At 35.2% G+C, this 23689-nt stretch overlaps 1 protein-coding gene across 1 annotated transcript in view; it reads right to left on the bottom strand.

Moving 5' to 3' along the window:
* LOC145982676 (uncharacterized) overlaps positions 1-23689 on the bottom strand; it is an 89289-nt gene that overhangs the window by 54230 nt on the left and 11370 nt on the right. Inside the window, exons 6-9 of the mRNA XM_083116046.1 lie at positions 16470-16699; positions 8658-8917; positions 6883-7133; positions 513-688 (exon numbers count right to left, since the gene is read on the bottom strand). Coding sequence (XP_082972172.1) covers positions 513-688; positions 6883-7133; positions 8658-8917; positions 16470-16699 — 917 coding nt within the window. The remainder of the gene's footprint in view (positions 1-512; positions 689-6882; positions 7134-8657; positions 8918-16469; positions 16700-23689) is intronic.

Below are 23689 nucleotides of genomic sequence, written 5' to 3'. Positions count from 1 at the left end.
TCTATAAATAATGAAAATTAAAAATTTGACTTCCCAAACTAAGTAGCAGGTGAAGAGAATAACGGAAGAAAATAAAGCACAGGAACAAAAATGATTACATACAATATTTCAGATTAATTTTGATTAATTTAGACTGTTTTGGCTATGTTTAAGCGTAACGTAATGAATTTGCTTGTACACACGTGTGGGCAAGGACGAGAATGGGTGTGTGTGTGTGTGTGTGTGTGTGTATGAACTTATTGTCTGTGTTTGAGTCTAAAAACGGTATATTTTTTGTTGTATTACTTCTTAATTCTTTCTATTAAACTTTAATTGTGAACAGATGTAAGTTGATGGTAATGTGGATGAAAAGTAATAATTAAAGTCTCATCATCGCCATGCATACATAGCCGATATAAATGAATAAATAAACATTAGTTACCACGAATCTTTTACCATAAATAACAATGTTATGCAAATTGAGTAAAAAGTATATTTTAAACATATGAAGACAGACGCTGAGAAGCTCTAACCTGAATGAAGAAAATCTTTGGCTTTCCTGCAAGCGATGGGCAATTGTCTGCAGTGAAGGGTGTCCAGAGGTCGTCGACAGGGTAGGCGACATCGTACGCGTAGAGGAGGGACTGGACTCCATGTGTGAGGACGACCACCACAAGACAATCGGCGTCCGAGTGATCTTCTCTCTGCACTGGAACAAAGAGAAGAGCAGACTGATGAAAACTGTTTTCAATTTTAGTGCTCATTTACCATAAACTAGGAAATGTGGCAAAATTTTATGATTTTTCTCTTAAGGTAGTGGGATAAATTGCCCTCCAGCCTCCAAGACATCCCGACAAGTGGTATCTCGATCATCTCGGTGGACTTGGTTCTTCTGCTGTTTATCTTTGTGCAGTCACGGACACTTCTGGGTTGCAATAATGCCATTGAAAGTCAATGCAGTTGTTACAACCCAGAATTGTCCGTGACTGTACATTCTCATTGTCAAAATGAAGTACCAAGTATATCTGGTCTTGCAAATGCTATTTTATATTGAAAACAACAGAAATATGAAACGTATTGCTGTATGTAATGTCAATTGTGGTGTACTATTGCAGTTTAAAGTGTACAGTGAAATGAATAACCAAGTAAATCAGCCATGTTCATTCGCTTAGTTTCACTCGATAAGGGATTCAAGCGTTAAAACAAAACAAGGAAGCTACTGACAACTTCTGCACCAACCTACGTAAAAATTCCTTCCTTAATAACATAGGATGCAAGATAAAAATATTAAAATAGAATAGTTATGGACAATTTTTCTATCAATACTTGTGCATCCCACTGTACGTTTGATCATTATTTATAAAATGACTAATTGTTTAGGTAATTACACTAATTGAAGGGGTCAGGCCTGCCCGATGGCGCAGTGATAGCTTCGTCGCCTTGCAATCAAGTGGTCCCGGGTTCGATACCCGGTGGAGGCACGTAGTGGTTCGGATCCCATATTAAACTGTAAGTCCAGTCCCGATTAACCTTACTGTTCATAAAGTGGACTTAAAACACCAACTCAATCAATAGTTGAAGGGGTCGGGGCGAGATAGTGCTAAGCAACATTCTCGGACTTGTGAGAAACGCAGACTTAAAGTTCGATCAAATCCACAAATTTTCATTACTCTTGCAATTCACTAGTACTTTGCAGTCCACCCATCGAAACATCTGCCGTAATAATAACTAGGGCTAGGATTTTGATGCAAATGCATCTTCTTTTTGGTAAGGCAGAAACGTTGCGTAAGTAGATAGGATCGTTTTTTACACGTAAGTGAATAAATTGGGATGCCTTTGTTATTGTAATTTTTTACCCTTTTTGGAGTAAAGGTCATTTTTTAAACTTTTTAAACCGTTCAAGTCATTTTTGGCCTTTTAAAAGTCATCTCATACATTTTTCTACATTTTGGTGAAAGAAGGTGCATTTTACATGCAAATGTAACCCTTTGAAGGAGAGAGGTTCCCGACTCTCGTCTCATTGCCTTCAGCACAGTTCTGAACGATTGCATTTGATTGATTGATTCATTCATTCATTCCTTTATTTGGAACCTAACAGCTTTTATGCCGTTTTTTTCCATAACAATACACATATAAAATGTACACAATTGTTTCACATTAAAAATATCAGTCCTTCCCCCCTATTTTACAGATATTAGATTTTTTTTAAAAAAACGAAGAACACTTTAACTTTTACAATTGTATGTTACACTTTCTTAAAAATGATAACAAACTATAACCAATCCGCACATCTGGATTAACAACTAAACTTAACAAATTTGTTGGAAACTGAACCTTTAGATTATTTAAAGTTTTACACAAGATATTTCTCTCTCTATTATATTTTGAGCATTCCAGTATTATATGTTGTGCATCTGCACTTTCCCAGCCACATTCACATATTGTTCGTTATTCCAATTTTGGATAAATGTTGCCTAGTACACAAGTGGCCCGTTCTCAGTCTATTAATTAATACAATTACATTTCTTGTAGCACTTACATGATGAAACCATGGTTTTTGTGTTTTGAATTCAGCAAATGGTCTGTATGATTCTCCAACTGTTGTAAGTTAATTTCGACACCAATCAAACCATCCATTCAGAATTTTCTTCTTTACTCTAGGGAGAAGATCCGTGTAATATAATGATAAGTTCGTAATATTTGGAAGACGCACTGCTTTCTTTGCACATTCATCTACATGAGAATTGCCTGTAATATTGCTATGGGCTTTAACCCAAGAAAACTCAATGGTTTTTCCAGATTTTTGTATTGTTTGAACTAATTGTATACAATTTATAATATAAGGGGATAATTTGTAAAGACTCTTGTAAGAAGATTTAAGAGCCTGTAATACACTTTGCTATTCAGTAAGTACTTTCGTAAATTTAATTTTTGGACATATATTAAAGCTTAGTAAATTGCGTAAGATTCTGCTGTAAATATTGAACAGTCTTGTGGAAGCCGAAATAATAGGTCTGTTTTATGTTGTGGATCGTACACTGCACATCCAACTCCTGACTCACTTTTAGATCCATCTGTGTATATGAAATAAAAACTTGGCATTGATTAAAATATTCTAATATGTGCGAATAACGAGGGAAATTAATATTATCCAGAGACTGTTGAGGATAATCTAATGAAAAACAGGCCGTGAACGCATCTGTAGAACATCCTGGTATTCTTGACAAAACGAATTATACAATTCTATCCACACAGCAGCTTTTCTGTTTGTTACTTTTCCTGTTTCATATAAGTGTATCTCATTTTTAATACATTGTTGAAAGGATGCTCACAATTTGATTTCACTTTGAAAAGCATAGTTGCTGCTAACATCTTCTGTCTACATGAAATGGAACATTCACCCGCTTCCATGTATACTACTACGTTCGGAGTGCTGTTCATAACGCCTAAACATCTTCTCAAGAATTTCCTTTGTGTGACATCAATGGCATTCAATTTTCCTTCTGTCAAGTTACACATTGCCAATAGAGAATAATCTATCATAGGCCGAAAATAATTCTTGTAAAATAAAAGCATAACTCGAGGATGACATCCCCACTGAGTATTTGCTATTGCTTTGAACAAATTAAACACTTTTTCTGATTTGACTTGTATTGCTTTAATTTGGTCCTTCCAAGTTAGTTTTTCATCCAAGATGACGCCTAAATATTTGACTCTGGATGTAATGGGAATTCTTGTTTTTCGAGACTATGAGTGAACTATTGGAGGTTTTCCCTTTTTACTAAAAATTGTAATATTAGATTTTTCCATTGAAATCGAGAGTTTTTACTTCCAAGCTACTTTTGCACTTCCAATATTTGTTCCTCTAAAACAGGAAAATCCGTATGAATTTGTGTCGTGTACATATAGATACAGATATCATCTGCATATTGAAGATAATTGACTGTAGGAATTTGAAGAAACAAAGAAATATTGTGCAGTATTGTTGATACAAGCTGTTGTGTAACAATTCAGCTCAAACAATTTGATTTTCCCCTCTGTCAGTATATACATTATTGCCGAACGGATTATTGTTCAAAATTCCTCTTTAGTTGCACTCCATGGAATTGAAAGTGACTTAACAGCAAGTGATATTGTTCATTTCAAGTATGCTCCTCTTGTGTCGGTGGAAGTCGAGAGAAGTTTTTTCCATGTACAAGGAATTCTTGTCCAACAACCGACAATCATTCAATTTTGAAAATTTGCATATGATTTTCGTTGTGTACTGCAACTCAGTACTTAAAGTGTAAAAAATGACAAGAAGTGAACTTTCTTACTTGTACTACCATACGAAATGAACATGTGATAGATACTGTAACGTTAATTTGTAATTTGAATTTCTTTTGGTAGTTTATAAATTTGTTTTACAAATCTTTCAGGATTTTTAGGTATTTTTTCTAAGTTTATAGAACATTTTCTTTCATGTGTTAGGTCATAAATGCATTTTTTAAAGGTCATTATTTGGCAATTTTAAGGTCATCAAAATCCTAGCCTTAATAATAACTCTGTCTTTCTATTATTTATTTTACATAGTTTACCATGTTCTTCCACTTAACCATATTTACCTAGGTATATCTACAATTATGCTAAGCTCACCTCCGTGGCGGAGTGGTTAACACATCGCGTCAGAGGTCTAGGGATTCGAATCCCGAGCTTGGCATGACTGCTCTTCGTGAATGTCCGTCCAGTCATCAGTTTCATCAAATCATCAACTATTCTCGTCTTCGCGATTAGCCCAAAGTGGCAGAAAAGCGAAGAAGAATAAACCAAATCAATCGATCAACAGTTTTGCTCCGGCACATAATGAGGTATGTTTACAAATAATTTAAAGTGAAAATAAGTGTACATACAGGAATTGGAATTTTTTAATTTGAATTTAAATCTTGCGGTGCGTCAGCACTTGAAGGCTATTTTGCACCCTCCACGTTATACGGGGTTCAGCCCCTTACCGTAACTATTATAGTTAATAGTTTACTTAACGACATTACAGTTAAGTAAACTATTAAAACATTCTGACTTCGTTTAAAAGCAGGCTGTAAAGGGGCACTCAGCACAATAAGGACAAAACACAAGACATCGCAAACAGTGTTACGAAGATTATACTGACTGTAGGTTCAGACGCCAGAGCCTCGTTAGTCTGCAAAATGCAGTCCATGGTGCACTACGTGGAAGTGAGGTTGACAATTGGATGAATTACGAGGAAGGATCACACCTTATACCCCGTTACATACAAGAATAATTGTCTAACCTACAAGTTCGAATATACACACATACAATACAATTCTGTAGGAATTGTTTGTAGCATAGCATTATATGAATTATAGTTTTCCTACAATTAAACGTAATAGTCTGTCACGTACACAAATTGCGTTGCTATTCTTTGAAATAAAGGACCATAGATGGCAGCATGCAAGAGGAACAACGGTTATAAAAGATGCTGCATAAATCAGTTTGGAAAGTGGGTAAGAGATGGCACCACCCAGGAGAACTTATACAATTGTAAATAGAGACAACGGAAAGAGCAGATGTGATGAAATAACGATTGTATATATTAATACTAATTATAAGGAAATAAATAAATAAGTTTAACAGAATAACAGGATATAAATAAGGAGAAAGGGGAATTATCATTCAGTAATGGCATAAGCGATTAATATACAAAAGTAACGAAGTCGAATTGCAATTTCGATTTTGTGTCTATTACAGTTCCCACGAACTGAGAGTTTCGTGCGGCTTTTGGGTTGCTTTCCCCAGGTGTAGCGCCATTTCAGGGCAGCACCCAAGCACATTTGGAGGCGCATACATTGTAGCTCCAAGTTAAGGTTAGCGCCGGCTAGGCGGCGATCTTTAACTAACCTCTTTCTCTTTGTTTAGTTGGAAGTTTGATATTTACGTCAATTGATATAAAGGGAAGCTCATCTAAAGAATCCACGGAATAATCAAGACAGCCAGGATATAAAATGTTCCTTAGAAAAAATCAATGAACGAAACAGAAGATGTAAATAAAGAATAAAGAAAGGATGAGGAATAAAGATGTAAATATATAGAAGAAGAAATATTAGCGATTATAAGAAGGAGAAGCCTTATTAATTGCAAGAAGAAGGCACTCTAATTATTAAATACTAGAAGAAGAAGATTCATTAATTATAAGAAGAAGATGCCATACTGATTATAAGAAGAAGAAGCCATAAGAAGTAGATGCCATATTAATTATAAGAAGAAGATGCCATATTGATCATAAGAAGAGGCTATAAGAAGAAGACGCCATATTTGATTACAAGAAGAAGAAGCCCAAAGAAGATTGGTTATAATTAATAAAAAATAAAAATAGAAGAAAATTACTGTATGAAAAGACTTCAAAAGTTATTTAATATGTGTACATAATTAATCAAGAATATAGTACGAATTGTACCCTCAGTAGTGGGTTAAATCTGCTGTTTCTTTCCATATATTTGTAGCGTTAGTAACCCTGATCTGTGCCCAGAGGTATCTCATTGTCTCTCCCCTGTGCTAAGCTGGTAGGTGTTTACGCGAGGGACGTGGCAAGTGCGAGGCGCAAATAAATGTGAATTGCACTAGTTCGTGCGGATTCGTTAAATTAACTTTTTACCACGATTTTATAAAATAAACTGTGCGTAGCTGCTAACAATAATTCACTATGTATGCTGATATGTCCTTGATAGTAGCGAGAAAAATGTAGTAGCGAGAATTAAGATCGTTCGCAATGTTTCCATCAAGAATGACAAAAGTAATTAAACTTAGCATTATCGTTGTTTCAGTCTGGATAATAGGCGGAAGATAAATTTAATCTATAATTAATTTATTGGAAAAATAATTCTGAAGTATAGCATCCAAATGCTTTACCTTTCTTTAGTTCATCCAGCAGTTTCACATATTTCAAATGTTTGTGACACACGACCTCAAAACCAAGATTCGTGAATTGCGTCTGTAGTCTGTCTCTGTCCAATGACGTGCCAGTACGCACGCTGCGAGTTAATTTGCTGCTGAACTTCTCGTTGTCGAATATTATTGCTTTTCCCCTACGGACGTGGTTCATGTTATAGACATCAGAATCCTTGAAAATAGGCATTTTCGCTGATAACCTTTCTGCAGTTCTGAAACGAGAAAGAAATGGAAATAATTGTGCAATACTTTTATTATTTACGTAATGAGAAAAAAGTTGCAAAATATCTAGCGGATGTACTGTACTTTTTTTGAAACTGCAAGAGAAAGATAGACTTGAAAGATAGGCTTGAATTATATTGGGAAAGAGGAATTTCTTTGAACCACTTTTGTATCGTTATTTAAATGTTGGCTAACTTCCTCTTTAGGTTAATCAGGACGATGAAGATGAGTGATCACTTGATGAAACGGGTGTCTGACCCAGAATTCAATGCTATGCTAACCACTTCGTAATAGATGCCAGTTATTCAGCACTTGATTGGGATGAAACTAAAAATATTTAAGGTTTTTTCCCCATGCGTACTGACGTTGTGCTTAATATTTTTTTTTAGAAAATGATACTCTTAGTTCTGAATTTCTGCTTACTACTTTTGATAGATTTTTCTTTATCTTCATACATATAATTTACTTATATAATATGTGAATGCTTTGGAGAGGATATCATTTTGTTGTAAACACGAAATTCATGCATGTCCAAGGAAACTTCTTCTCTTTTTGGGGAGCGATAAAGTACATATTATCATCATCATCAACAACAACAATAACAGCATTGAAGTGATAAATAGTAGATACGTGTTAGAGGAAAGTATCCATTTCCTTTCACAATATCTTTCAACTGTTCCCTTGGTGGTGTATACTGATTTCTTTCCACAAAGTATTATTGCATTTTGAAACAAAACAAATAGAACTGACTTTTGGAGAACTATCTTAATTAATACGACAAGACATAATCGTATGTCTTGATTTTATATAAATGCGTTACCGAGAATAGTTTACAATATCCTGTCTTCTTGTGCAAAGGTTTTACATAAGAAAATTGGAATTGCATAGATTTTGCAACTCGTAGATTTCGGGCAATAGAGTTATTAATATATTTAATTTTCATAGAACTAATAATACTTCAAATATTGATGAATATTTTTTTGCACCAAACTGGGTATGCTGTGAGTTTGACAATAGCAAATATGTTGAAAATTCATTGATGATATTTGTAAGCACCAAACTATACAGTCATACCAAGAAGGAAAAGACTGCAGCTAACCCACCAAATAAAGTAATTTGTTTTCTCCTCCAGCAGTCACCTCAGACGAAGATGATCCTCATCGCTTGTGTTCGAGGGCTGTCAGTGTTGCCATATTATTACTTCCCTCCCTTACTTTGTTGTCGAAAACTTCAAGAACGTTAAATATTACGTGTCTGCTTTCGTTGTGTACGATTTTCCCTTCATATTGGCACAAAAACTATGCACTGAATAAAGGTGACGACGATGTGTTGAAGAATAACACACGTTTTGGCAATGCAGAGGCAGGATTACATGGCAAGCAGCTGATTGCATCACCCACGCACCTGGTTGAAAATTCTACAACGGCATCACAGAGGAGTATACACGTTTGAAAATCTAAATAAGTATTTGTGTTAAAAATGTGATTATTGTTAACAGAGAAATATAAACATACCTTTCTGATGGAGTTTGGCTGATAGCTTCTCTTTCGTACACAGATGGAAGAGAAGGTACAGTGTCAGCCACAGAGCTTGTCGACTGTGGTGGATCCATCGTTTCTTCGGAACTTGAAGTGTCCTTTTCCATTTCGTACACAGATGGAAGAAAGGGTAGAGTGTCAGCCACAGAGCTTGTCGACTGTGGTGGATCCATCGTTTCTTCGGAACTTGAAGTGTCCTTTTCCATTACTGCCTTTATCCTTTCACTACTACTTTCCTTGGGGAAAAATTGTGAAAGAATGGCGGAATTATATATTGGTAAATTTAAGTTAGACAGATTTTTACTTTCTAATAAACAAAATAACTAAAATTAAATAGAAAAAAATCTGATTACGGTTCGTATAAAAGAGTTTGACTCAAAACACAGATTAACTGTGGTGTATTAACCTATCCCTTAACACAGGAAGAGTTACCCAAATAGCTCTACTTTTCAAATAATTAGACGTAGCTGCAAAATTAGTTAAACATTTAAGTTCTAAAGTTTCTAAAGAGATCTCTTACTTCATATATTTCTTTTTTTAAATTTTATTCTGATTGGATGTATCAAAAAAACTTCTAAATCATTGCAAATGGTGCAATTTCGGTACTAGTCTCCTAAATCGGACCGCTATTTAAAATATTAAGAAATAACATTTCAACTACTACTTAATAGAGTGGAAAGAATCCTCTTTGAAGTATATTTATTTAAGAAAGTCCATACCCATTGCAAGCCATGTGTGACATACCAGGTCTTCAGTATAAGAAAAGAAAAATGGAAAGCAAGTAAAGATATTCTCGTCATGAAGATCGAAAAGTCTAGGTAATTTTTGAAGTTGTTAAATATCTTTAAACAAACATTGAAGTGCAATGTATCTGCACACGTTACGCATGTAGAAAATGCAGTTCCTATTTTGAGAGTCCAGAACAAGAATCTGCTGCATTGTTCTATGTTTTCTTCCACAGTTTCTCCACGCAGGAGCAGCTTGGGTTTTATCTTGGTCGCAAAACTTCAGCTTCCTAAGTCTGAGATCTTGACGTGCAGACGGAGATGCAGGCAATTGGTGTGATTTAGGCAACTTTTTCTTGTGTGTTTACTATTTATGATAATTATTACCCTCTGAAAACCCCTCCCGAAAATTTTTACTTGGGCATGCCTTTGGCTTCTAACTTTTAAAAACACAAAAAGTTTTGATTTGATTTGATTTGATTTAGTTTATTTTACTTCCCGTTTTGTGCCTCTTGGCTAATTTGCGAAGATGGGGATGAGTGATGAAATGATGAAATTGATGAATGGACATTCACAAACAACCAAGCCCGACCGGGATTCGAATCCGGGACCCTTGGCGTCGCAGCGCGATGTGCTAACCATTCGGCCACAGGGTCGGGCAAAAACACAAAAAGTAATTAATGTATGTGATATAATATATAATTTTTGATAATTGAGTCATAATCTTGTCTGAAATCGTCTTGAGTTTTTTTTACCACGTCGTCGCTGATACTAGAGTGCCACAATATCAGGGGGTGCTCGTTGCTATGTGCAGTACGTATGCATTACGTCATCTGGGAGGATCGGGTTTGACGGTGCTCGTTGCTATGTGCAGTACGTATGCGCAGTCGTCCGTGGATGCATTACGTCATCTGGGAAGAATTGGGTTTGATGCGGGGTACATTTAGTTGCTAACACGTCGCAAAAATCGGAACAAGCAGGTTGGTGATTTTGTCGCGTTCGATTTATTTTTATTGTGTTTTTGTACTTGTAGACTGCAATCATGTTTAATTGTGCTGTAGCAATCCAAGGTAACTTAATATAAGGTAGCGCCATCCGAAAATTGCCGATCATGCACGATCGCGTGACGTCTTATGGGAGGATCGGTTATGCTCGGTGCCCCTTCGGTTATGTTCGTTCGGGGCTTGGCCGAAGCAAACGGCCGCTATAATTTCTATGCGAGGTTCAAAGAGGAAAAGTGTTTTATTACTTTGAGGACGGGGAATTATTAATTATCGAAACTTCGGGATGGTATTGAGGCATTCCTTTAATGATTAGTAACATAACTGATTGATTGAGTTGGTGTTTCAACAAGTCCACTTTATAAACAGAAAGGCTAATCGGGACTGGATCTATAGTTTGGGATCCGAACTACTATGTCCCTCCACCGGGTATGGAACCCAGGATTCCTTGATTACAAGGCAACGACGCTACCATTGCGCCATCGGGGAGGCACTAGTAGTAACATAATTGAAAACTCGCAAACGTATTGTTAAAATCCATACTTTTCAAACTTTCTGATCGATGTGTTACAAAGATAGTTGCGCATGTTCTCATTTATCATGTCTTCATTCTATAATCATAGTATTCTATAATTTTAACATGCTAAAAAAGAATTGCATGAATGAGAGAGTTAAAAAAGAAATGATCGTTTCATAGATTTATTTTGTTTATTTGTTTCACTCCGCTTTTCTGCCACTTTGGGCTAATCGCGAAGACAAGATAGTAAAATGTCACGTAATTGCCTTCTAACGACAGTAAAGGAAATTACACTTCTTGAATAAAATGTATATTCCGGTTTTATAACATTATGTACACGATATTGAGCATTGTATGAAATAAATATAATACCCATTAATGAAGTTTTACTAATTCGTTCAATTTAATATTTCACAAATGTAATGTGGATGATTTTGTACCTTTCTACTCAGTGTAAAGAATGGATGTCATACTCTCCTTCGATGGAAAAATTTTCTTTAAAACAGTAAGCTCTTTGTGGTGTAGTTGACGAACTATATACTTGTGCCACGAGCTCGGCATATAGAATAGTTTTTCCTGGTTATAGACGCCTAAAATGTATTTGGAAATGTAATAGGAAAATCCAAGACAAAGTCCAAAAATGAAATTTTACTATTTAACGACTCATACCCTTGTACAGTCCTTCATTGTGATTTATTGTAACTTATTTGCTACATTTTCATTTATGCTTCATATATATTATCTTAACCTGTTCTAAATGTCACATGTACAAGGGAGAAATATAATTATCAACATTATTAACCTAATGTCAGTGAACATCAAGTTAAATCTAATTAATGATTATCAATTAAATGGACAGAGTTAATAGAAAAACTATTCTCTGAAGAATTAATTATGTCCTTTGAATTCGTAATTTGGCCCAAGTTTAGACTGCAGGGTGATAATCTCTTCATTACACACAAAATCGCATGACAAGATTTCGGTACATGTGTACTATATGACTGTATGTATGCCAGAAGTAGATTGCCGTTGTCATGTTAGGGACCTTGTCCACCGCAAAGGAATATAAATTATATGGAATTGAAAACAAAAAATGCAGTAATAGTGGCAACATTCTCCTGACTATACGTGAGCTTACCGTGTTGTCCTTTGCATCTCGCTTTGCCTTTGCTTAATATTATCAATGAGCTAAATTTTCTGTGTTCGTAAATCCCTTCCTGTACGCTTGAATTAGTAGGTTAGGTGAATTAAGTTTGATGTTCTTAGCATCCAGTTTCGAGTAGGTTCGGCTAGTTAAGGGGTTGCATTCGTATTTGTACACTTTCGCTCTTCGCTTGCACGTACACGTATTATAGCTTTTAATACGCAAAACGATTTCACACAACTGCAAATTATCAGCACGGTAACTTGTACAACCTCACTTTGATATCGAAAATTAACATTTTATGGAAATTACAAACTGGACTTGCGTTTTCAAGGTTTGGGGTTTTATTTACAACACAAATTTTGTAGCACGAAATTCCAATCTTACACTCTACTTCCTCATCCTGCTGTACGTAAAATTTCCAAAAATATGGAACTCAGAGACCCGAACATAATTAATACGAAATTAAATAAAACAAACTTTTAAACAAATTATTAGTGTAATGTGATTTACAATTAGAGAGAGTTCACACATATTTCATCAATTGCAAAACATCACCTAATATACCTGGCAGGCAACGAAAGGAATTCGACACCCATCTTCTTAACGTAGAAAGTCCAGGTAAAGGTATACCAACTGTATTTCTCAAATAAACGTAACATTTTTTTGAAACGGCTCGAAGAGTCAACGCTTTGCTTATATCATCTTTAGTCCATAGGGATTTCGTTTTACCGTGTACTAAGTATTGTATTTGAGTGTCACTGAACACTTTCCCCAAGATATTCGTGAGTTTTCTTATTACATTGTTGGTTAGGTTATGTTGAAGATTTTGAACTTGTTTAGTTTTTTTGGTTAAAGCAAGTTGCAAGAGCTTGTTCTCAATCTTTAACTTATTAATTTCTTTATGTAAACGTGTGTTGTTCTTCTGTAAGCGATGAATAGTGTTTTCCAACAACGAAACATTGCTAGCAGTTTCTGTACCTACGTCAATTTTTATTTTTTTCGGCGACATAGTATTTAGCTTATTTAAGGAACGTTTCCTTATTTCACACCTTTCGTAGCGTACATCTCCACAGTCTTTATCAGCACATCCTAAAAATGATTCATGTTTTGAAAAGGAAGGTTCAGGAGAATTTGCTACACCACATTCTCTATTATTTTGCACTGAAGTAATATGGTGTCATTTTAGTGATGGCACTGCAGTTGGCTCCAGTACTTTCTTTGTTGGCAAACACAGAAGTTCTGCTCTTAGATCTCGCAAATAGTCTTCTTTAGAAAAATGGGCACTGCGCACTCTCGCATTTTTAATATTAATATTATGTTCTCGATCACAAGCACGAATCCACTGTTTACTTACAAGATTATCACCTGGAAATCTATGATATTTTATATCACTTCCTTTAGTTTTTTGGTTATAATTCTCACAGCTTGTTACTGCACAATTAGTCATGATTATAGGTGGAATGAACAAAACAATCTCATTTCAAGAGAAATAATACAATAAAAATATATCTAATGCGACAAAATCAATAACCTGCTTGTTCCGATTTTTGCGACGTGTTACTAGCTAAATGTACCCCGCACCAAACTTACTGCACATAGCAACGAGCACCGTCAAACCCGATCCTCCCAGATGACGTAATGCATACGTACTTCACATAGCAACGAGCACCCCCTGGTAGCAATTTATGAAAACAATAACCAGAAAACTAAAGGAACTGCCATAAAATATCATAGATTTCCAGTCGATAATTGCGTAAGTAAGCAGTGGATTCATGTTTGTAGACGAAATGTAAAAAATGCAAGTGTGCAGTGCCTATTATTGTGAAGAAGACTATGTGCTAGATCTGAAAGCAGAACTTCTGTACTTTCCACCAAAGAACGTGCTGAAGCCAACTGCAGTGCCATCGCTAAAATTACACCCAATTACTTTAGTACCAAATACGTAATCGAGGAAATTGTGTAGCTCTCCTAAACACTTATCTTCACAATATGATTCGCTTGTAGGACGTGCTGATGAGGTTTGCAGAGATGTACGCTACGAAAGACATGCAATAAGGAGACGTGCCCTAAACAGGCTAAAGACTATGCTGCCCAAAAAGAGAAAAATATATAGAGGAAGGTATATACACAAATTGCAAGCAATGTTTCGTTGTTGGAAAACATATTCGATCTATTACAAAGGAGAAATACACATCTGCATAATGAAGCAAATAAATTAAAGATTACAAACAACCTCTTTCAACCTGTTTTAACTAAATAAAGAAGTTCAAAATCTACAACGTAACCTAACCGAAAGTACTACAAGAAAAGTCATCAATATCTTGAAAATGTGTTCAACTAGTGCGAAGTACGTAGTGAGCCTAACTGATTTGTTATGTACATTTTATGTAAGTCGGATTTGTAATTACTAACAAATTTATTTATTTTACACAAACCGATGTTGATTGTGATTTGTATGTTCACATTATTGTGAAAGACGTTGTTTACATCTTCAATTCGAGTTACATAGCGTTGTATACACGATGGTAAATATTGCATGAGTGAATATTACACCCATCATTGAAATTTTTGCAACTTTGTTCAATTTTGGTATTTCACAAATACATTGTGGATAATTTTGTACTCTTTATTTCTTTGTAGTACATTTCTGTCAAAAAGATTAGTGTAATGCAAGTTACTTGTTAATGTACAAATGTGTGTCGCATATCAGCCTTGGAGTATATTTTCCGGTTATACAACTCAGACATACATGGAAATGGAAATGGAAAATCTGCGGACAAAGTCCTTTAACGAATAATAATAATTCGAACACTTGCACAGTCAATCATTGTGAGTACATGTAACTTTTCTACTTTATTGTTTAATTAAACTAAGAACTAAGATATTTTCATGGATATTCTAAAAGCGTTTCATTTACCGTGTGATCATAAATCTATTTCTATAGGCTTGAATTAGCAGGTTAAGACATTTAAGTATTTCGAGTAAGTTAAGTTACTTTGTAGTTAAATTAGTACTTGTACACTTTGTCTCGTCTTCTGCACGCATGTTTATGTACAGTTCCTAATACGAAAAAAAACTTTTTAGAACTATGACAACGATAACTTGCAGCCAAATTTGAACCAGAGAACTTTTAAATAAAATCCTCAAATTACAAACTGGAATTGAGTTTTCAAAGTCTGAAACTACTATCTTACAAACTATTTCGTCAATCTTCCTCCACATAAAACTTTCCCAAAAAATTTTGCATGTGGAACTTTGATCCGTAAATTATTGTACAGTAAATAAATATATGAAGAAGGTTGGGGATTCTTTCGAATTTAGAGTAAGTTTCAAATGCAGAGTAAAATTTTATATAGATTGTATATTGCTTCTTTCACTCGATAATTTGAAAAATAAAGTTCTATTATGGAGAACGGTAAAGATTAAATTTTAAGTATATCAGTATTATTTTAATACTTTCTGATGTTATGTAAAATTTGAAATGTTCTTGGAAATGATTTCAAAGTTCTGAATGAATAAGAAGGAACGATTCAGTCAGAAAACTAAATATTAGGCTTTTGTACTGCGTTGTGTTAAATGTTGTAAATAGATTATACCGGACTACTATCGGATTAAGCGCGATGTGCTAACCACTACGCCACGGAGGCGGCTTGTAGAAACAAAGAAAGAGAACGACGTGGGGGGGGACTACCTCTTATGGGTTTTCCTTTCATATTTAAAAAAAAGACAGAAAAGCAAAAATAAGCCAAATCTGTCAATCAATTATTTCTTTGTAACTCTTTCACTATGCAATTCTTCTTTAGCATGCAACGTTTTTATTAACATTCTGAAATGCTAATGAGAACACAGACAACCTTCTTCGTAATATATCGATCAGGGGTCAGAATCATGATTTTTTTTACAATACGTTTGCATGTGCAATTTTCCCTCTTTTAAAAGTAGCATGTTTTAATTATGTTAGTATTCGTTAAAGGAATACCTCAATACCATCCCGAAGTATGATAATTAATATTTCCCCCTCAAAGTAATGAAACACTTTCCCTCTCTGAAACTCGTATAGAAATGATAGCGGTCGTTTGCTTCGGCCAAGCCCCGAACGAACATAACCGAAGGGGCACCGAGCATAACCGAGCCTCCCAATTTTCGCATAGCGCTACCTTATACTATATTAAGTTACCTTGCCACAATATCTGCCCTTCGAAAAATATGCGAACTGCATGCTTCAAAGTGATATCACAGATAAAATATATCTTTATCTGTGGTGATGCGACGCTAGCGCCACTACTTTCAGGCCAGACGGATATTCAAACTACATGCTTGCAAGTGCAAAAGGTACAATATGGCTGTGGATCAACACAATGTACAAATGAAATTTCTGTTGCTTTCTTTATGAGGTACCTTAGATGTAAAGTAGACGTTGCGAATCAGCATGCTAACAATGGAAGGAATTTGCCTTTTCTTGTCGAGTTGTGGCGCTCGATTCTGACTATCGTACTCCAGGGCAACTCGTTTGGATACTCGGGTCATCAGAGTTACCAGATCAGTAGAAGTTCCTCTCTCCCGCAACTCGTGGCAAAGACTCTGGATGAACCAAGCTCCGCTCACTCCCCTTCGGAATGACCGATAACCTAAAACGAAAGGATATGCACCATGTTTTCATTTCTTCAAGAATAAAATACATGTAACAAAAACTTAAATACCACGAAAAATTAAGAACGAGGAATCTAAGGTTATTGTTGGTCGATGGCATTGGAGTACTTACTGATAAGCAACCATTTATTATTTTTAATCGGACCCATTCTATGGGATTATTTTCCATATTTTAAAACATAATTCTAAATTTTAGTGCTTAAATTCAATACATTTAACTATTTTCCCGTTTTTAATATATTCTTCAAAATTTTCGTACCTAAGTAGTGTAAAATACAATATTACTGGGGCGAGAAAGTATGAACCCCCCCTCTGGCAGATTTGCCTACACTTAAAACAAGCTAAACATGCCCATATGAGTTTTTTGCTCAAGTGTGGAACCCCGTCTAATCCAAGATTTTTGTAAAAATGCCCTCGGGAAGTTCCTGAGAAAGTATGACCCCCCTCAGATTGATTTGCCTACACTTATAAAAGGCACTTCTGTGAGATTGTTGTCCATAAATTTGTTAAAAATATGCCCCTTTTGATATTTTTTTTTTAATTGTTGCTTAGTACCCCCCAATTAAAAAAATTACAGCAATCAAGAAAAAAATCACATGTGGGGGGATTCATATTTACTATCCCTGCCATCTTAGCAGCTCTCGGGGCTGTTGGGGGCTTGGCTGGGGGATCAGCTGCCATAGCAAAAACAGTAATAGATGCCAAGAAGAATAGGGCAGAATTAGATGAATTGAAGCGCCATAACCTGGCCGTGGAGAAAAAAGGCAAAGGTGTTAAGAGAGCCATGAATAAGTTTAAACAAACCAAGATATTGAAGCTTTAATCAAGCCACTGGGCATCAAAAATTTTAGAGGTGTGTACATGTCTGATTCTTTACCAGAGCAACCACTCAACAAAGAGTGTGGCATTGTTAATTTGGATAAGTACAAAAATCAGGGCACTCACTGGATTTGTTATCTTAAATATTTAAACAATGAGGCATTTGTGTTTGATTCATTTGGAGGTGTTCCACCTGAAAATTTAATAAAATATCTAAAATCAGCTAATCTTTATTACAATAATGCCCGTGTTCAAAATTTCAAAGATGTTAATTGCGGACATTTGTGTTTATCTGTTCTTAGATATATGTCTCAAATAAATAAACCATCAATTGAAAATTTTCAAAAGGCCCTGTGGTATTTAAAACATCATGGGGGTATTCCATCTCACCAGCCAAAATTCAATATTGAAACTCAAATTACATGATGACATAGTGTATCCCAAAACAATAGCTCTCAGAGCATTTTATGGCATGTACTTGATCCCTAATATTACACACCACAACAATACAATTGCAGTAGGGGATCAAAAAATTGTCATCACTCCAGGGCAGTATAATCTGTCCACTCTAAATGCTCAATTACCCAGAGGTGTAGTGTTAAGTCAAAATTCTGTCACTCACAGAGTAGAGATTGTATCTGCTACAGAAACAGTGGATCTGGGTACTATAGGAGAGCTGTTAGGCTTTGAGAACAACACAAAACTTGAACCGGCCATCAAACACACTGCTATTAATATACCTAAATTCTTAGCCATAGATACTCTGAATATTCACTGTAATGTGGCTGAGGGTATGATCACCAAATCAAATGGTATAGGCACTCACAAACAAACTGGCATCATTGCAACATTCAAACCTAATTCTGAATTTATGGAGCCAATCATCTACACTCCATCCCCAACATTATATTTTCCTGTGTGCCATAATAGAATAGATAATATTGAATTGATGGTCACTAATGAAAAAGAAGAATTAGTTGATTTTGCTGGAGCCACAACAACTGCAATCATAGAGATTAATATTTAAATAAAAATACATACAAAAAAAATGGAAAATATTGAGAGTTATGAGCTACAATCATTCCCCCCAAACAGGAGGACATTTGCAAATTTAAATCAACCCAACACAGAGATTGAGGTTGATCTTGATGTAGGGGATGGCTTTATACACCCCCACAGAGCAGATCTATACATCAAATTTGATGTTGTAAAGCTCGATGGAACAGATTATCCGGCAAATTCAAATATAAGATTGGTGGACAATTTTGTGCCCCATCTGTTCTCTGAAATTGAGATCAGAAAGCATGGCGTTGTTATAAACAGAGTGGATTATCCCGGCATTACCTCCACAGCTTTGGCCACTCTAAAATTATCCAAAACCGAGGCTTCTTACTACAAAATAGGTGGATTTGAGGCTGGTGATAAAATTATATCTAAGAGCCACACAGTGCTGTTCCCTATGCGCCTGTTGCCAGGATTCTTCTCAGATTACAAAGATATTATGTGGAAGGGTGGTTTAAGAATCACATTTAGAAGAGCTGCAAATGATAACAATGCTTTGATGAGGTACAGCACATTAAACTCTACAGGGGAAGCTTTGCCCAATACCTTACCTGATGAAGGCAAATGCATTATTCAGACTATGGAGCTAAGAATCCCAGTTGTTGAATATGAGGCCAGTTATGCTCTTAAATACAAAGCAGATATAATAAAAAATCCACAAGTTCCTTTACAATTTTATACATATCAATGTGTACAGAAGCCCGCATCTGGTACTTATTATGAGTTTGATGCTACAAATTCATTCTCCAGTATACAATATGACATGCCGGATTTTGTGGTGGTATTGTTTCAGAATGGAAGACACAATAATCAGGAAAAAAATTCAAGTAGATTTGATAACTGCAACATCAAGAACATATATCTTAAAAATGGCAGAAATGAGGTATTTCCTAGAGAAAATTATAATTTAGACATTCCCAAGGATGATTTCCTTAAATTATATGAAGCATTTACAGCATACAAAAGGGTCACTACTGGCAATACTGACATGTATTACACACCAGATGAATTCAAAACTCAGAGACCCATGTTTGTAATCAATGCTTCAAAAAGGAAACAAGTTGTGGTGAATGACAGGACAAACATTAAAATTATCTGTGAATTCCATGAGGCTTTACCCGATGACACCATATGTAGTGTTATTCTCATAGGTGAAAAATCATATGTTTATGATGTAATAAATGAGTGGGTCACAGAGCAATTCTAGAAGAGCTCTGCACAATACATTGTTTTAATAATAGATAAACAAATTGAACCTGGTATCCAATTGAACTTAAACCGGAAATAAATATGTGTGTGTGTGTGTGTGTGTGTGTGTTAATACGTTTGGCGTAGTTTTAAGTGTGGCCAAAAAAAAAATATCAAAAGGGGCATATTTTTAACAAATTTATGGACAACAATCTCACAGAAGTGCCTTTTATAAGTGTAGGCAAATCAATCTGAGGGGGGTCATACTTTCTCAGGAACTTCCCGAGGGCATTTTTACAAAAATCTTGGATTAGACGGGGTTCCACACTTGAGCAAAAAACTCATATGGGCATGTTTAGCTTGTTTTAAGTGTAGGCAAATCTGCCAGAGGGGGGTTCATACTTTCTCGCCCCAGTAATATTGTATTTTACACTACTTACCTACTTTCATTTTTGTGAACATTTTCCCTTCTTCAAGACCTCTACTTTTTAGTACCTACATTTCCTCATCAAGCACATTTTTACTCTACTCTATTATTCTAGTATTTGCCTTAATAGAGCGCTTATTTCTCGTTACAGTGGCTATTTCAAATATTTTTTAGAATATAATTTTTTTCCGTTTCAACAATTAGTTCTAACATTCTAGTACCAATTTGCAGTTACAAGAAGCCTACCAATTACTTTCGGAAGTAACGATAATTATGACTAAGCGCACGGTCATGAAAATAGGCGGCCGGGCAGAATTGCGCTGGTGTCACAGGTGGGAAAAGCAAAGCGAGAGCGGGACAAAAGTCGCTGGTTGCCGCACATTATGTGGCAACGTCAACCGGACTGCGTTGCCTAGTTCGAACGTCAGACCGACCTCTCACCGGGGCACTTTTGTGTCATCCTTGACCTTTCGAGTAAATACTGTCAGTTTGCATCACATGGATTACAAAGACCAACTCTACAACGAGATCATTCATTCTCTTAAACCTCCAAATGCACGGAGTTGTGCCCCGACGTGGCAACACCGCGAACTTCTGCCACCCACCTAACTTTTGATGTTAGTTCCTTTTTTCAAGTAAATAGTAACGAAATTAAAGTTCCTTTTTTCAAGTAAATAGTAACTAAATTAAGAATTACTTACACGGTTACTTTTCATTTCCCCTAAAATATTTGTTTCCGTAAAAATTTTGGAATATCTTGAATCTAGTGTTTTTATGAAAGGCTAGGAAACTTAATTATTAAAACTGGAAGAAAAATTTTCATCTCCAAAATTGCAAACGCACGTGGCACGTTTATTTGTATTAGAACACATATTGCATAAGGGTATATACGCATAATAATCTTCGACAATCATTCTGGACATGCCACACCCTCTTGGCTCAACAGTGATTAAATTGTTTTTTTGTTTCTGAAAATGTTAGTATGATAAAAATATGCACCAGTGAAACAGAAAGTAAAATTCGTGTGGGTATTAATATGTCTGACAAATTTACAATTCATGATGGGTTAAAACAAGGAGATGCATTATCTCCATTGCTCTTTAATTTTGCCTTAGAATATGCTGTTAGGAAGGTAAACGAAACTAAAGAAGGACTAAAATTAAATGGTGTGACTCAGTTGTTAGCATATGCAGATGATGTAGAATTACTTGGGGATGATGTGAATACAATTAAGAATAATGCTAAAATATTTTTCAAAACTACTAAAGAGATAGGTTTGGAAGTTAACAAAGAGAAAACTAAATATATGCTTACAGGCCGAAACCAAGTGTTAGGTAATGATCAAAATCTAATTATTGATAACAACTCGTTTGAAACAGTTTCCAAATTCAAATACTTAGGAGTAATATTAACTAACTAACTAACTAACTCTTTAGCCTTCTTAAACCCGAAGGTTCATGGCTGCAGCAACACAGGCCTTCCATCTGTCCCTATCTTGAGCAAGATCGATATACTCTTTTCCATCCCTACCGATTTCCCTTCGGTCCATCTCGACGTTGTCCCTCCATCTTCGTCTTGGCCTTCCTACAGGTCTCTCACCATCAGGTTTCCCAACAAGAATCCTGTAAACTCCTCTTTCCTCTCCCATTCGTGCCACATGGCCTGCCCACCTAAGTCTTCTTGATTTAATTATTCTAATAATGTCTGGACATGAATACAAATTATGTAGTTCTAAATTATGTAACCTTCTCCACTCACCTGTCTCCTCATCCCTTTTAGGTCCAAATATTTTCCTAAGGATCCTATTTTCAAATACTCTCAATTTATGTTCCTCTTTCAATGTAAGGGACCAAGTTTCACACCCATATAATACTACAGGCAAAATTACGGTTTTGTATATTTTAACTTTTAGTTTCTTAGATATTAAACGAGAAGACAAAAGTTTATGAAGAGAGAAGTAACATGCATTTCCTGAATTAAGCCTACTTTTTATTTCCTCTTTAATATAATTTTCATTTGTTAATATTATTCCTAAGTATTTGAATTTGGAAACTGGTTCAAACGAGTTGTTATCAATAATTAAATTTTGATTATTACCTAACACTTGTTTTCGGCCTGTAAGCATATATTTAGTTTTCTCTTTGTTAACTTCCAAACCTATCTCTTTAGTAGTTTTGAAAAATATTTTAGCATTATTCTTAATTGTATTCACATCATCCCCCAGTAAGTCTACATCATCTGCATATGCTAACAACTGAGTCACACCATTTAATTTTAGTCCTTCTTTAGTTTCGTTTACCTTCCTAACAGCATATTCTAAGGCAAAATTAAAGAGCAATGGAGATAATGCATCTCCTTGTTTTAACCCATCATGAATTGTAAATTTGTCAGACATATTAATACCCACACGAATTTTACTTTCTGTTTCACTGGTGCATATTTTTATCATACTAACAAGCTTCTTAGGTATTCCAAACTCTACTAATATATTATATAATTTCTCTCTTTTGACCGAATCATATGCTTTTTTGAAATCAATGAATAGCTGATGGACATTTTGATTATATTCCCACTTTTTTTCAAGTGTCTGTCTGATGTGAAAAATTTGATCTGTAGTTGATCTGTTGCGTTTAAATCCACATTGATAATCACCTATAATTTCATTAGCATATGGGGTTAGTCTTGTTAAAAGAATGTTAGATAATATTTTATATGTTGTTGAGAGTAGAGAAATTCCACGGTAATTATTGCAGTTCATTTTATCACCTTTTTTAAACACAGGAACAATTATGGATTCTTTCCACTGTTGAGGGATTTCTTCTTTATTCCATATTAAACAAATTAATTTATGAATTTGACATATTAATGAATTTCCACCATATTTAATTAACTCAGCTGGTATTAAATCAATGCCAGGTGCTTTGTTATTCTTTAGCCTTTTAATAGCATCTTTAACTTCAGTCAAGTTAGGTTCTGGAACTGAAGGTTCTGCTGTGTGCACTTCATTTACTTCTGATTTATCTCCTACATGAACATTTAAAAGGTCATTAAAGTAGTTCTTCCATCTATTTAGAATATCGCTTGGGTCAGCTAGAAAATCACCGTCTTTATCTTTTATCAAGTTTACTTTAGGTTGCCACCCCTTTCTAAACTCATTTACACCTTTATATAAATCTCTGATATTTTTATTTTTGCTGTTTGTTTCAATTTCGTTAATTTTGCTTTTCAAGTAATCTCTTTTTTTACTTCTAAACGTGCGGTTAACTTCTCGCTTTACTTTATTATAATTGTTTAGATTTGTACGTATAATCAGAGTTATTTAACCACCTAAGTCTAGCCTGATTTCTTATTTCTATTAGATTATGACATTCATTATCAAACCATGGCTTACTTTTTCTCGGTTTATGGTATCCTATACTTTCTTTAGCTGCTGATTCTATTGCATTACGTATGTGCTCCCAATTCTTATTTA

The sequence above is a fragment of the Lepisma saccharinum genome, unplaced genomic scaffold (assembly GCF_977018435.1).
Source record: "Lepisma saccharinum unplaced genomic scaffold, izLepSacc3.1 HAP1_SCAFFOLD_310, whole genome shotgun sequence".
In the NCBI taxonomy this organism is placed as follows: Eukaryota; Metazoa; Arthropoda; class Insecta; order Zygentoma; family Lepismatidae; genus Lepisma; species Lepisma saccharinum.
The sequence above is the reverse complement of the archived record's forward strand: the minus strand, read 5'-3'. Positions and strand labels throughout refer to the sequence as shown.